Source organism: Lepisma saccharinum, chromosome 1 (genome assembly GCF_977018435.1).
Source record: "Lepisma saccharinum chromosome 1, izLepSacc3.1, whole genome shotgun sequence".
NCBI classification, from domain to species: domain Eukaryota; kingdom Metazoa; phylum Arthropoda; class Insecta; order Zygentoma; family Lepismatidae; genus Lepisma; species Lepisma saccharinum.
The window spans coordinates 30509026-30522327 of record NC_139229.1 but is presented as its reverse complement, the minus strand read 5'-3'; the positions used below and the strand labels follow the sequence as shown (position 1 = coordinate 30522327).

The 13302-nt window shown below is 35.7% G+C and overlaps 1 protein-coding gene across 1 annotated transcript in view; it reads left to right on the top strand.

Annotated features, from left to right (window-relative positions):
• The window catches only part of BBS9 (Bardet-Biedl syndrome 9), a 74273-nt gene that overhangs the window by 47250 nt on the left and 13721 nt on the right, over positions 1 to 13302 (top strand). Inside the window, exons 8-11 of the mRNA XM_083130363.1 lie at positions 2165 to 2404; positions 4535 to 4824; positions 9566 to 9730; positions 12432 to 12578. Coding sequence (XP_082986489.1) covers positions 2165 to 2404; positions 4535 to 4824; positions 9566 to 9730; positions 12432 to 12578 — 842 coding nt within the window. The remainder of the gene's footprint in view (positions 1 to 2164; positions 2405 to 4534; positions 4825 to 9565; positions 9731 to 12431; positions 12579 to 13302) is intronic.

The window sequence follows — 13302 nt, the reverse complement described above, 5'->3', positions numbered from 1 at the left end:
CGGCATAATCACCACCGTTGTTCTGGCATTTGTCGTAGCATGGTACTAAATTTTGTATGTCCATGGTATATGTGTCTGACAGCAATGACTGGAACTATCTCTATCGCAGTGTAGCTGTCAAATCCTTGCCCTGCCAGAAACCCCTTCAGTTAAGCAAAGGGATGAAAGTCGGTACATTCAAGGCCAGATCTGTTCAGGGAGTGGTCCAAGATTTCTCACCTGAAGTGATGCAAAGGGTCCGTCTGTACTGAGCTGAATGGAGTTGTGCACATTCGATTGGCCTTCCGTGAATTGTCTGCACCATCGTCTGACCATACTATCACTCACGACGTCCGGTCTGCACACCTCACACGATTGCTGGTGACTCTGTGCCAAATTCTGAGCGTGCAATGTAGGCTACATCGCAGTCGGTGGGAGACTGTGTGAGAGCTGTCAATCTTTAACCTAGAACTGTCCTAAAACTGTTGCATTGCAACTGTGCCAGATTACAGCTACATGCCACTTCTTCCTGCCTGCATGTGTGTGTGTCGCTCTCCGACCACTAGTGCTGTTTTGTTTTGTTTAGGCACCATTGGAGCTTTTTTCAGGATGCCCCTCGTATATGAACTTTCAGAAGCTTTTATTATTAGTGTTTTCCTGTTTTAATGTGTGGTTAGCTAAATCAGGTACCTATACAATGCAATTCTATAAATTCCTTGCGTTAAATTTCTAATACCTACATACCCTTTTCGTCAGCATTAATGGTATAACTGCATGTTGTCAGTTTCACAGTACTTCACTTGGATATACTGTACTGAAGCAGAAATCCCATTGATAATGTAAGGAAATATGACAATTTATTTTGTTCGATTCAATTTTCACTTATATGCAAGAGTTAAGTTGTTTGCTTTACAGAGAAAAGAGAAGTAGCTTTATGCATTGAAAAAAGAGTCCACACTCATGGTTTTTGCAAGCAGAGGGTTCCAAACCTCAGTGAAAATATAATAATAACATATAATACCGAGAATGTGTAAGGAGACTGATAAATTACAAATTGTATTTCTTGATCATTCACTCTTTACTCTTATCTCATTTAGTCGTAACTTTAAAAATAATCAAGTATTTTATTTTAAACTTACTGTGTATGACAAAATTCCGTATTCCTTCCGTAGCTTGTGAATTGTAATAATTTTCCAAATTCACTATTTTGCAGTTTGAATTCAAATCATAGAGAATAGAGAAATTAAGTCAATTTCATAGAAGATAATATTGGTATTTAACAAAATTATTCGTGGATCTGTATGAGTTTATTATTTCCATTTGCAAATACATCGATTTAGTTTAGTTTATAATTGTCAGGGAAAAATGTAAATTTTGTCCTGGAAAACCTGGAAAAGTCAGGGAATTTTATTTCTGCTTGTTTGTAGCCACCCTGAAGAGGGAGGGGAGGGGGTGAACTGGTCAGCCCTATGGAATTTAGCATATTTTGTTCCATTTTTAATAATAATAATAATAGAAGCTTTATTATTTTCATAGTCTATAGAATAAACTGAATTGAATTAATATGCCAGCAGAATAACTGAAGGTGGAAATGAGTTAGCTAGAAAAAGTTATTGTAAATTGTGATGACCAGGAATATTTTTGCATATTCTATCTAATTTAATTGAAAGAAAAATTGTTTCATGAGTTATCAAACTTCCAAAAATGAGATGTCTGTGGGAGAAGTGTCACAACATAAACCTCGTGACTACAATTTCCTCCAGGTACCCATTGATTTGAGGCTAGGCGAGCCACAGAGCTACTTTATGTGGGGAAAAGATTTCGACCTTAGATCACCCACCCCATGAATCGAACATGGGTCTTCCGCATGGTAGTAAGATTCCCTACTGACTAGATCACTGAGGTTCTTTTTAAATCTAAAAATATAGAATTCAAACTACTGGTTTTGAATGGTTTCATGGTAATTAATTGTTGCTTATCCCTTTTATAACAATGTGCTGATATTGAAGAAAAAATGTCCCTTTTTTCCTGAAATTCCAAAAAATTTCTGGTGATGCCAATCCCATACTATATATATATATATATATATATATATATATATATATATATATATATATATCATGTATTCTTTTGTCTATAACTCTTAAGGGTACGTGAACATTACACAATTGTGCTACTTTTCCAGGTGATACCACCCACCTTCTAGTTTTTGTCTACTTGGAAGATCCTTACGTAGTTCCGTCCATTGAGATGAAAATAGTAACAGTGTACATAACAAGTGCCGGTGTGCCAAGAATCATCCAGAATGTCTTATCTCTTCCATTGAGGTTGGTTTCGAGGCCTTGCACTCCGACAAAGGATGCAGACTTCAAGGTGACACTTGGCACCAACAAGCCTGCCGTGAGCTTAACTGAACTTTTCCCAGGTGAGTCCTAGAGTATGAATAATAGAATAGGAAAAGCTGAAAAAACTTAAAATCAGGGAAAGTTGAACTCTTTCAGCATCAGTGTTGCCATTCCAAAAATATTCAAGAATCTAAATATTTTTTGTTTGTTTTTCATTCACTGTTTTTCTAAATATTCCCTGTATGATGGATATTAATGCCAATAACATTTATATTCATTCTATGTATAATCAGTGCTGCAAACCTCAATTAATTTCAAGACAAGAAAGAGCAATAATTGACATTCATCTTGGCCATTGTGTCAATTGAGCAAATGCACATCCCAAGGACGCATAGAGAAAATAACAAACTTGCCATAAGTGGGCAAGTTATGAACTGAAATAACAAACAATTGCAGCAGAACACACTGCGAATGATGTAGAAATACATACTTGTTCCCATCAGCAGTCAAAACGTATATCTATTTTACCTGTGAATTGTACACATTAGGGGAAAACATAGATATACAGTCTCTGCACCAAAACAACAACAATTTGCTTTGTTGGAACCACCATGTGGTGTGTAAGGGGTGACCCTCTTTAGAGGCACCCAAAAGTGCAAGTATGTGCCAAATAAAAACTTTTGGACATCAGGCACAGATGTATACACCCGTATAACAATAAAATCACAAAACTAGGGAGTTCATTTTGAATAACCTTGCACATTCATGGATTTCCTTACTTAATGCACACAAGGAGATCGATGAATTATAGTTTTTGACAGCCAAAAATCATGTTGAAAAAGTTGACTTAATTTAGTGTCTTTTTATGAGGTTGCATGGTGCGAAGTTTGAAAAGAGGTGTTACGAAGCATCCATGTTATTCAAGGAACATTTGTAACTTAATATTGGATTGTTAGTGTTATATAAGTTTTACTTTGGCACATTATCGGAATTAGCAAGACTCTCATATCTCCACCCCTAATATAATGTATTATTATTATTAGTAGTAGTATTATAATTTTTAAGAACACATCAGCAAGTAATGATGTCGTTAAACTGCAAGCTGACTTTGATGATTGACACACCACTAATTAGTATGCACAGTAAGGCTAATCAGGACTGGACCTACACTTTAAAGTGGGATCCGAACCACTGTGTGCCTCCACTGAGTATCGAACCTGGGACCCCTTGATTACAAGGCAAAGCTACCACTCCTCCATCAGGGAGTCCCAATTAGTAATGGAATGGAAATTATTGTGAATGAGTGTAGGTTTAAGATATACAAGGATATTTCATTGCAGAGTATCTAATTACTTCATTATTCAAAGTGCAAGTATGTACCAAATTTTAATAGACTCCTTTCTTCTATTTCATTAGAATATTTCAGAAATTTGCAAGGATCATAGATGTTAGGCTATATATTCTTCTCATTGAAAGTTTTTAAAAAAGAAAGTATCGTGATATATTTGTATAAAACAATAGTTCGTCCAGCTGTTGAATATGGTAATGAATTATAGTTTTTGACAGCAAAGTATTTATCTTTTTTGACGGTTTTGTACTTGATTTTTATAACATGCTCGTCAATTAAAATTTATTATTATTGCATACAGAAAAATAGACTCAATTCAGAAATTATTTATCAGATTATTGTGTATGAAGATCCAAAATTGTTATGTAACATTTAAATAAGAGGAGTGGTTGGAATCACTTAAATTGCACACAGTGTATGTCAAGAAGTAACAAAATAGGTGCATTTGTACATAATATGCTATCATCAAAGATTGATAGCCACTGGTACATGATAGCTGTTGCTTACAAGGTTCCAAAATGTAGTACTAGTCAAAATTCCTTTATGTCAGTAAATAGTAACAATGGTGAAGTAACAAAAACACTAATAGATAATTTAAGTGATGATATGTTATAGAAACTGGACCTGATGATGTGTCCGGCCACTCATTTGCTCAGCATTATTTAACTATAGAGATGTAGTAGAAAATATTGTTGAAAACAATAACTTAAAATATAATACTCTTCTCAATATATTATTCTATGGTACATCTTATATATTTTATCCCTGTAATTTTGTACTTTTTTACTCAACTGAGTTGTATACTCTGCTCAGCACTTAAAAAAAAAACTATTATTATTTATTTATTTATTTATTTATACAGAATATGTGCTGGATGGCTCAATGTCCAATGCAGCAGGGTTTCAATATTACGGAGGTGTGTCTGTTACTGTATTGTCTTCCCGTACATCTCAGAGGTATCGACTCCAGTCCGACAACTTAGCTGCTCTGTGGCTGCTGACCACTGAACTAATTTCTAGGCTCAATCTTAGATTCAAAAAAGGCGAAGGTGGAGACTTTTCATGTTTCTACTCTTCGTCACTTCCTCTTCAAGAACTATTCTCTGAAATTGAAGCTCACTTTCTCAGAAGGCAGAAATCTCATAAACTACAGGTTAGTAAGTATGGTGAAGGTGTGCATGTCTTAACTTGCATGGTCCTACCTGCTGTGTCTTAACTTGCATGGTCCTACCTGCTGATGAGACAACAATACATGTTATTATGGTAAAAACGTTAAGGATTGAATTTATCTGTACGTTGTAGTTAGTTTTATTACCTGTACTGTTTTAATGTTACAGTATATTACCCTAATTCTGCAAGGCGTAATCAACTAATAATTACCGTATTTACGCATGTACAGGGAGTCCATAAAGTCCTGCAAAAAACTAAAACTCTATAACTTTTTAGCTGTTGCGTTTAACAATACACATTTTTTGGGTGAGAAGGGTGGAAGTTTAAAGTTTTGTTCTGGCCACACTGCTCAGTGATGCTTGCACTGGTAATCACGTGATCATGTGACTTAAGATGGCGTCCATCCAGGAAAAGGCACAGTGTGTTCTGTGGTTTGCAGAGTTAAAATCTTGTGTTTCAGTGCAGAGAAAGTTCCAGACAACATATGGGAAACCACCCCCAGCAAATTCAAGCATCAAGAGATGGTATGAAAAGTTCAAGGCAACGGGAAATGTGTCAGATTTGCCACGCAGTGGATGGCCAGGATCGAGTGATTGGTCCATTTTTCTTCGAAGAAGACACGGTAAATGGCAACAACTATCTGAACATGCTACAGACATTCCTTGTGCCAGAACCTAATAGGTTAGGCATCATCAATGACGTCCACATGCAATAATATGGGGCGCCGCCACATTTTGACCTTGAAGTTCGGCAGTTTCTTAACGAACAATTTCAAGATAGATGGATTGGCCGAAGAGGGCCCACAGCTTGGCCTGCAAGATCACCAGACTCGGCACCTTGCGATTATTGGTTGTGGGGACATGTAAAGACCGAGGTGTATTCACAGAAACCAGCTAATCTGGATGACCTAAAAGAAAAAATAAGAGATGTGATTCTGAATATCCCAGGAGAGCACCGTCAGCACGAATACCGTAATTCTCGGTTTCACAAAAAGACTGCAACAGTGTTTGGACGTGAATGGTGCACAATTGGAGGTTTGGCGTTGAACCTAACAAGCAGGAAATAAACTTTGAACCTTGCTGTAAGTACACACAAAATATTTTGTTAATAAACTTAATAGTTTTCAAGTTACAGAGTTTTAGTTTTTTGCAGGACTTTATGGACTCCCTGTATAATGCGCACCCTGGTTTTTGATGGGGAAAAGTGACAAACAACTATATCTCGTATATAATGCGTAGTACAATCCAGTTTCAAGAAATGGCTTTCTTAGTTGTAGGTTGTAAAGCTGTTGCTATGCCGATCAAGAATGAATGACATCATACCTATTCAATGAGTCAGTCACCTGTTGCTATGTGGACCAAGAGGAGAATATTCTCTTGTGTAAACAAGAAGTCACCAACCCACACCATTTCCCCCATCTCCCTCCACTGTGTTTAGCATCCCAAATCTTTCACTCTTTAACCATCTTATTTATCGTGTAATAGTAGAAAGTGAAATCAAAATTAACGTAAGATTTGCAGTACTCAAGAAGTTATTTTGTTTTTTATATCTCACCCAACAAATACCGCTGATACATATCCCATGAGATGGGAGGGGAATTCCTGAATTCCACTGCTTTTCTTGGTGTTCCAGAACTTTACATTACAAAGTAAAAAAAAAAAAAAGTGGACATGGCCTTTAAACTTTAATGCATGGTTTTGCTCATTTCCTCTTTACTTTTTCTAAAACTTCAAAATCTATACTTTTTCCATGACTAACGTAACATTTATAGGAGGCACATTCAGGACCCTCAAACTAGCAGTTAGGAGCACAATATTTCTTCCATTAAGACATTGACACTCTATATATATATATGACATTATTTGGCCAGTAATGCATTTTAATTATTGTTTTCTTTTTCTTTATCTTTTCTTTCATCCAAAGTACCATAAAAATCAGAATGTTTCTTCATTTTGTGATGAGCTTACTATCTTGAATGGAATACTGTTGCCATATTCAGAAACTGCAGGATTTAAGCTATCCAACGATATATAACATGATAGGGGTTCCGAAGACACGAAAAATCAATGCAGGTGTCAGAAAATCATGGAATGGCCCTGTACGGTTTCATGTTGGCTGTCCAAATTATTTCATGCATAATATACGCACCACAGTTTTTGGGGCAAAAATTTTGGGAAAAACATCGCATTATACATGAGTAAATACGATACTGTCTTCTAATTTAATTTATTGTATGACTACAATCGACCATGTCAATTTTGGAACAGTTTCCAAGCTTTCTAGAGCTAACGTCACTTCTACCTGAAGATGAGAGTGACATTAGCTCTTAAAAGCTTGGAAACTGTTCCAGAATTGACCTGGTCAATAGCCGGAGAGAATTTTATTCATCATTCATCACCAGGAAAACTTCAAGACATACTACAATATTCATGGTGTCTGCAATTTCATGTAAACAAAATTTGCTGACTTTTTCAGGTCTTTCAGAAAAAAACAACCAGAATTTTCTAGACAAAATCATTAGGGCAATTAATGTACAAGAGCATATCTGGAAGGAAACATTACTATATTTTAGTTAAACACTCACACTTTAAATTCAACTTAACCAAGTTTTATAGAATATTATACTTCATGTAGAAAAAGTTATAATAAGAGAAACTGAACAATAGGGGATAGGTAGCAAGTGAGTTTTTATATGGTACTTGCCACGTATTGATTAATGATAACAAAGAATTCTTTTTTATTCTAAAAATTCATAACAATTCAAACTTAATAATTGTAGTAAAATTTAGTAGCTTGCAGCTTACTAAGTTACATATGTGTGCAATTATTCATTTTTAGATGGGAATTTAATGTAAAGGCATGAATTTTCATGAGCAGGTTATCCTTAGAATTAAACTAAGGGTATGTCAGTGTTTTGAAATGTTATGTTCCCAGTAGTAATGTTTTTTTTTAATCGATGACTTGCCTGGTGTACACAGTGAGTCACACAATTAAAATTTCTCATACTGCTAATTTATCCCAGCATATTACAGTACATGTGTTTTTTGCAACATCATTGAAGACAATAATGTTTTTGACTGGAACTGTATACAAGCTGTTCCTGCAACTTGTGTTTATCTTCTCAATGCTGTGGAATTACTTCCATTTAGACATATGTAAAACTTCTACAAAAATGACTTTATAAAAGTACTTATACTGATATAATTTATCAATCCAATATTTATGTAAATGCAGTGAAACAGTGGAACCCTGATTTCATGATCCTGGATGTTATATTTTCCCGTATTTTAAGTTTTTCCAGCTTGGTCCCATAAAAACGTAACATCGAGGTTCCACTGTAGCTTGTAACTTAGTTAAAGTTGCATAAGTCCACTTTATGCTCAGATAGGCTAATCAGGACTGGATCTACAGTTTAAAGTGAGATATGAAGAAAAAGAGCAATGTGTCTCCACCAGGTATTGAACCCAGGACCCCTTAATTACAAGGTAACAACATTACCACTATGCCATAGTGGACACTGCTTGTAACTTAGTGCAACAGTATATCTCATATTGGTACTTTATTGATGATGGTAAAAATATTAGTTTTTAGTGCTATCTATCCATACAAAATAGTAGGGATGTGCTGAAGCCGATTACAGATGTATGAAAATCAGCAGAAATTAACAGATCGGCATCAGCAAAAATCCGATATTTAAACCGGTACAGATAATACTAAGAGTTTACCTTTTAATAAGTTTTATATTTTAATTTTGTAAGATTTATTGAAAATTAGGTTATGATTTTTCATCATTTGTGGAGTTTTTGTTATAAAGTTATTGCAAACTCTCATTCAGAGGATCATCCTACCTCAAAATTAGAAATGAAACAGTACATTGCTGAACCAACTATTCCATGTGACCAGAATCCGCTGTTGTATTGGAAATTCAAAAGTGAGTATCCAAACCTGAAGCATGTGGTGAGAAAATACTTGGGCGTACCTATTTCTGAAGTTCAATCTCCCAGCATTAAATTTACAACATTAAGAACAAGAATTAATTTTGCATTTCAAAGAACTGCTAAGTACTAATGTTAAATCTCTTGAGAATCTATGTTCTTAAAGGTTCACATAAGCACTTTTTTTTTTTAGATGCAAATGTATCCAATAGAAATATACATAGCAAATTTATTTTTGTCATGCTGAAAATAACATCCCATTTATATTGAATAATCTTACGTATCGGAATCGGTTAAATATCGGCATCGGTATCAGTTTCAAAATGTATCGGTGAGTCCATCGGCATCGGTAAATTTTCAGCTTCGTCACATCCCTATGAAAATAGTATTACTTATCATGACACTATCTTTTGTGTAAATAATTGTATACATCATTCTTCTCTTTAGATCATAAAAATAGATGACTATTTTGAGATCTGCAATTTTTCTACTTTTAAGTGTTACTAGACAGTAGTGTTCCAAATTGTGTGGTATTTTTGTTTTCTTATAGTATTTTTGCTATTTTATGCCAATTTCTGCCACTTTTGGTTAATCTCGACAATGAGGATGAGCGATGATTAGATGAAATTGAAAATGGATGTTGTTCAAATGTCAGGATTTGAACCCAGGAATTTCAATGGCGATATTGAAAGTCAACCACTTAATATGCTCGGCCATTGAACCAACTCTGCTGTTATATGCTGCTTCATTTTATAATATTCTTAAATGTTGTACATTGTTTTCCAACAGGAAGAACTTGCACAAAGAGCAGCTCAGTTCAGAGCAATTCAGCGCAGATTACTCACAAAATTCAAGGACAAAACACCATCTCCCTTGACAAATCTAGACACACTGCTCAAGGCAACATATAAGCAAGTTCTATCTTCTGCAGATGAAATAGAAGAAAATCAAAAGGTAAGAATTTTTTCCACACTTTGACGCTAAGGTTATTATTGTTTATTGATATAAAAAGACACCAAACAAGTAATACTCTCATGGCAAATTTGTCAGTTCCTTGTCACAGTGTTCTAATTGTAATGAACACTGTCCATCAGACAATTTAACACGGATGTTGTATCAAAGACTACTCAGGTTTTGTCTACTATTATCAGGGTGGTATTTGTAGAGGGGGATTGGAGGAATTCCCCCGTCTGGATACTTGTGTCCCCCTCTCTGCTTGATAAATTTTACACCATTTGGCGAACACAGATGTGGCTTCAAGCAGTGCTCTATTCCTTGAACTGTCAAACAAGTGGCCAGAGTCGAAGACCCTCTTTCCTTTTCTTTCACCCGAAAATGCCAGCTCCGATAAATGTGAAAGCTACAAATGAGTTGTCACGTGACTCCAACTTGTCACCACAGAACGTCTGTATTTATATGAATGGAACAATAGTACACGAAAATAGCCTGGAAGTTTTGATGCAAGCACAATAGCCCTTTATGAAATCATTTCTTAAGAAGAGTGTTTTTTAAAGAACAACAACCTACATTTCTTTGTGAGCTAGAATGTTAGTGAAAGAAGTGAACATTACAAGTTCCAGACACTGCAATCAATATTGAGAATCTACCTTCAAAACAAACTAAATCTGATAATACTGGTGGCAGTAGACTGTGTAGATCAAAGAATCTGTTCTGAAAATTTGCAAGGAAGAGGCAGTAGTAAAGAGGTGCGTTCCCTTGTGATTGTTAGATGCCTAAGTCATGAAAAATTTAACAAATCGAAAATTACACACCATAGCTTGATGTATCTACTGATGAAGTTACACATACATGACCTTTCAACATCATTGAATTATAACACAAGTTGGAATTTTTTTTTTTTTGTTTCATCATGTATTGTCAAGTTGGTAGTATTGTAATTTTGCAGCAAGCTAAACACATTTGTAAAATATCATGACTAGGAATACAGAAGAATCGATATTGAATTCATTGTCTTGATCAGTTCCATAAAAATTGATTATGAGATTATGCTCACAATGTTGGGTATTATATTGTCTTGTATTCAGGGGGTCTTAAACTACATAGGCGTAACTTTGAGTATCAGGTTTAAAAGAATTAACAAGCTAATGGTACTTGTGTGAAGCTCTTGGGACTTTAGGAGCAAGGTAATGAGTAATTTTTACAGTTTTGTAAATGTAAGTCATTTAGCACAGTAGTCTTGATGCTATTTTCTATGGGATAGAAAACGTTTTGATTCTGTTCACCCAAAGTTATACCCAAGTTCAATTCTGATCCCAAAATGTTAGGTCCCAAGTTACACCCATGCCGGACTAGATTTCTGATGCAGCGTTACTTTGGAATCTGTTTTTAAGGGATGGACATGCCACCGGTCATGCAGTTTAGGATGGCAATTGAGTGTGAACCTATCATCACATAGGAGTAGTAGCATCAGTATTTGTCACACGAGAATAAATGGAAAATAAGTTCTTCAGGAATTGTTTCCTACATATGAAACTTAAACCAATAGGTGCTTCCCACAGGAAAACCTACTTCTTGGATGGAGCTTCCTTCACCATCTCTTCTTGCTTCCACAGAAATTGCATTTTCAAGCAGTCGCTCGGTTGCTGTTTTCCACATCTCTGTCTGCCACGTGGGAGACCCAGGTTCGGTTCCCAGGGTGGGTAATCGAAGATCAATGCGTACCTGGAGGGTAAAGTTGAGCAGAGCATGTTGCTGATCACATTACCTCCAAAATGGCTGAGATCGAGAATTTGTTGGACCCTAACCTCACATACCCTAAATGTGCCTTCATGGCACGGTGCTATATTCACTCGGAACGTTACCTTTACATATTTCATCTTGGTCCACATAGCAGCAGTCCACTTTACAACCAACAACTAAAAACAGTCATATCTTAAACCTAAATTGTGCTGTGTGTTATATATGAGATTTTTTTTTGCAGCTTTTTCTTATCAAAACCAGAGTGAGTTTTTACATTAGTATATATGGTGTAATCTTGCATGTTTAAAGGAATAATTATTAAGAAACAGTATTAACTAACTAACTAACTCTCTAGCCTTCTTAAACCTGAAGGTTCATGGCTACAGCAAGACGGGCCTTCCATCTGTCCCTGTCCTGAGCAAGATCTATCCACTCTTTTCCATCCCTACCGATATCCTTTAGGTCCACCTCGACGTTATCCCTCCATCTTTGTCTTGGCCTTCCTACAGGTCTCTTACCATCAGGTTTCCCAACAAGAATCCTGTGAACTCCTCTTTCCTCTCCCATTCGTGCCACATGGCCTGCCCACCTAAGTCTTCTTGATTTAATCATTCTAATAATATCTGGACATGAATACAAATTATGTAGTTCTAAATTATGTAACCTTCTCCACTCACCTGTCTCTTCATCCCTAACAGTATTAACCAAATTAATATAATTTGACATTTGACATTTCATTAGCTTTGTACTGACTCCACCAGATAATTGATAAGAAGATAGTGGAGGGTAGATAAGAAGTTACTGTCCCCATAATATTCCACAATGTACACCCCTTTCCTAGTCTATTTTATCTACTAATTTTTTTTAAGGCTATTTCTTTGAAGATGTAAAATCAAAACCTAGCCAACAGAATAAGTCAAGTAGCATTGAAATTACATGTACTATACTTTTGCAGGCCATGCAACGATCTCGGTGTCAGTTGAGTTGTGTGATTCGCCTACTTCTTCTCCTCATGAAGCTCATGAATACTTCATCAGATGAACAATTCTCCATGCTTCAAGCTGCATTCTCACCTATAATTCAGGATACAATGGAGGGACAGGTTTGTTTCTCTATGTACTTAACAGCAGAGATATGACTCATCTGAGTCTGAGTGTGGAAGAAATGTAGAATCTTCTATAGTTTTATCCTACCTGGAATTCGTTTCATATCCGTTTCAAGTGACTTTTATTTAGTTGTATTGAAGAAAATATAAAGGAATTACACCATAAGGAAAAGGGGAAGAAATTAAATTAGAGTACCAAAGTTTAAAGTAGAAAAGTATGGAAGATTACATCTTTGAAAGATTGTATCTTTCATCTAGGTTGTAGCTGATGCAGGAGAAAACAAAATATAATGCGATTTCATATTTTTGTCACTAAAAAGTTGAGCGTTTCTATCGATATTAGGTATTTCTTAATAGTGTAAAGTGACTAATTATGTAAAGTTCTGTGTGTTGAAAAGGTATGTGAAACCTGGACGAAACATTGCAGCAAGAATAAAAAGTTTAATACAAGTGCTGTTCAAAAATAAACTGAAGCTTTACAAAATTAAGAAAATGATAATATTCATCAGCTATTTTGACCTGTCTCCTTCAAAGTATTTCCCTCCACTGGGCACACACCCCTCCCAGTGTATATTGCAGTCCTGGAATACCTGCCGGAACTTCAGTTCCCATAGTGAATTCTCCTTGACATATTTTATTGTCTGAAATCTGCAACTTTTGAGGGTCGATTTCAACTTGAGGAAGAGGATGAATGTTGCTGTTGCCAGATCAGAGGAGTAGG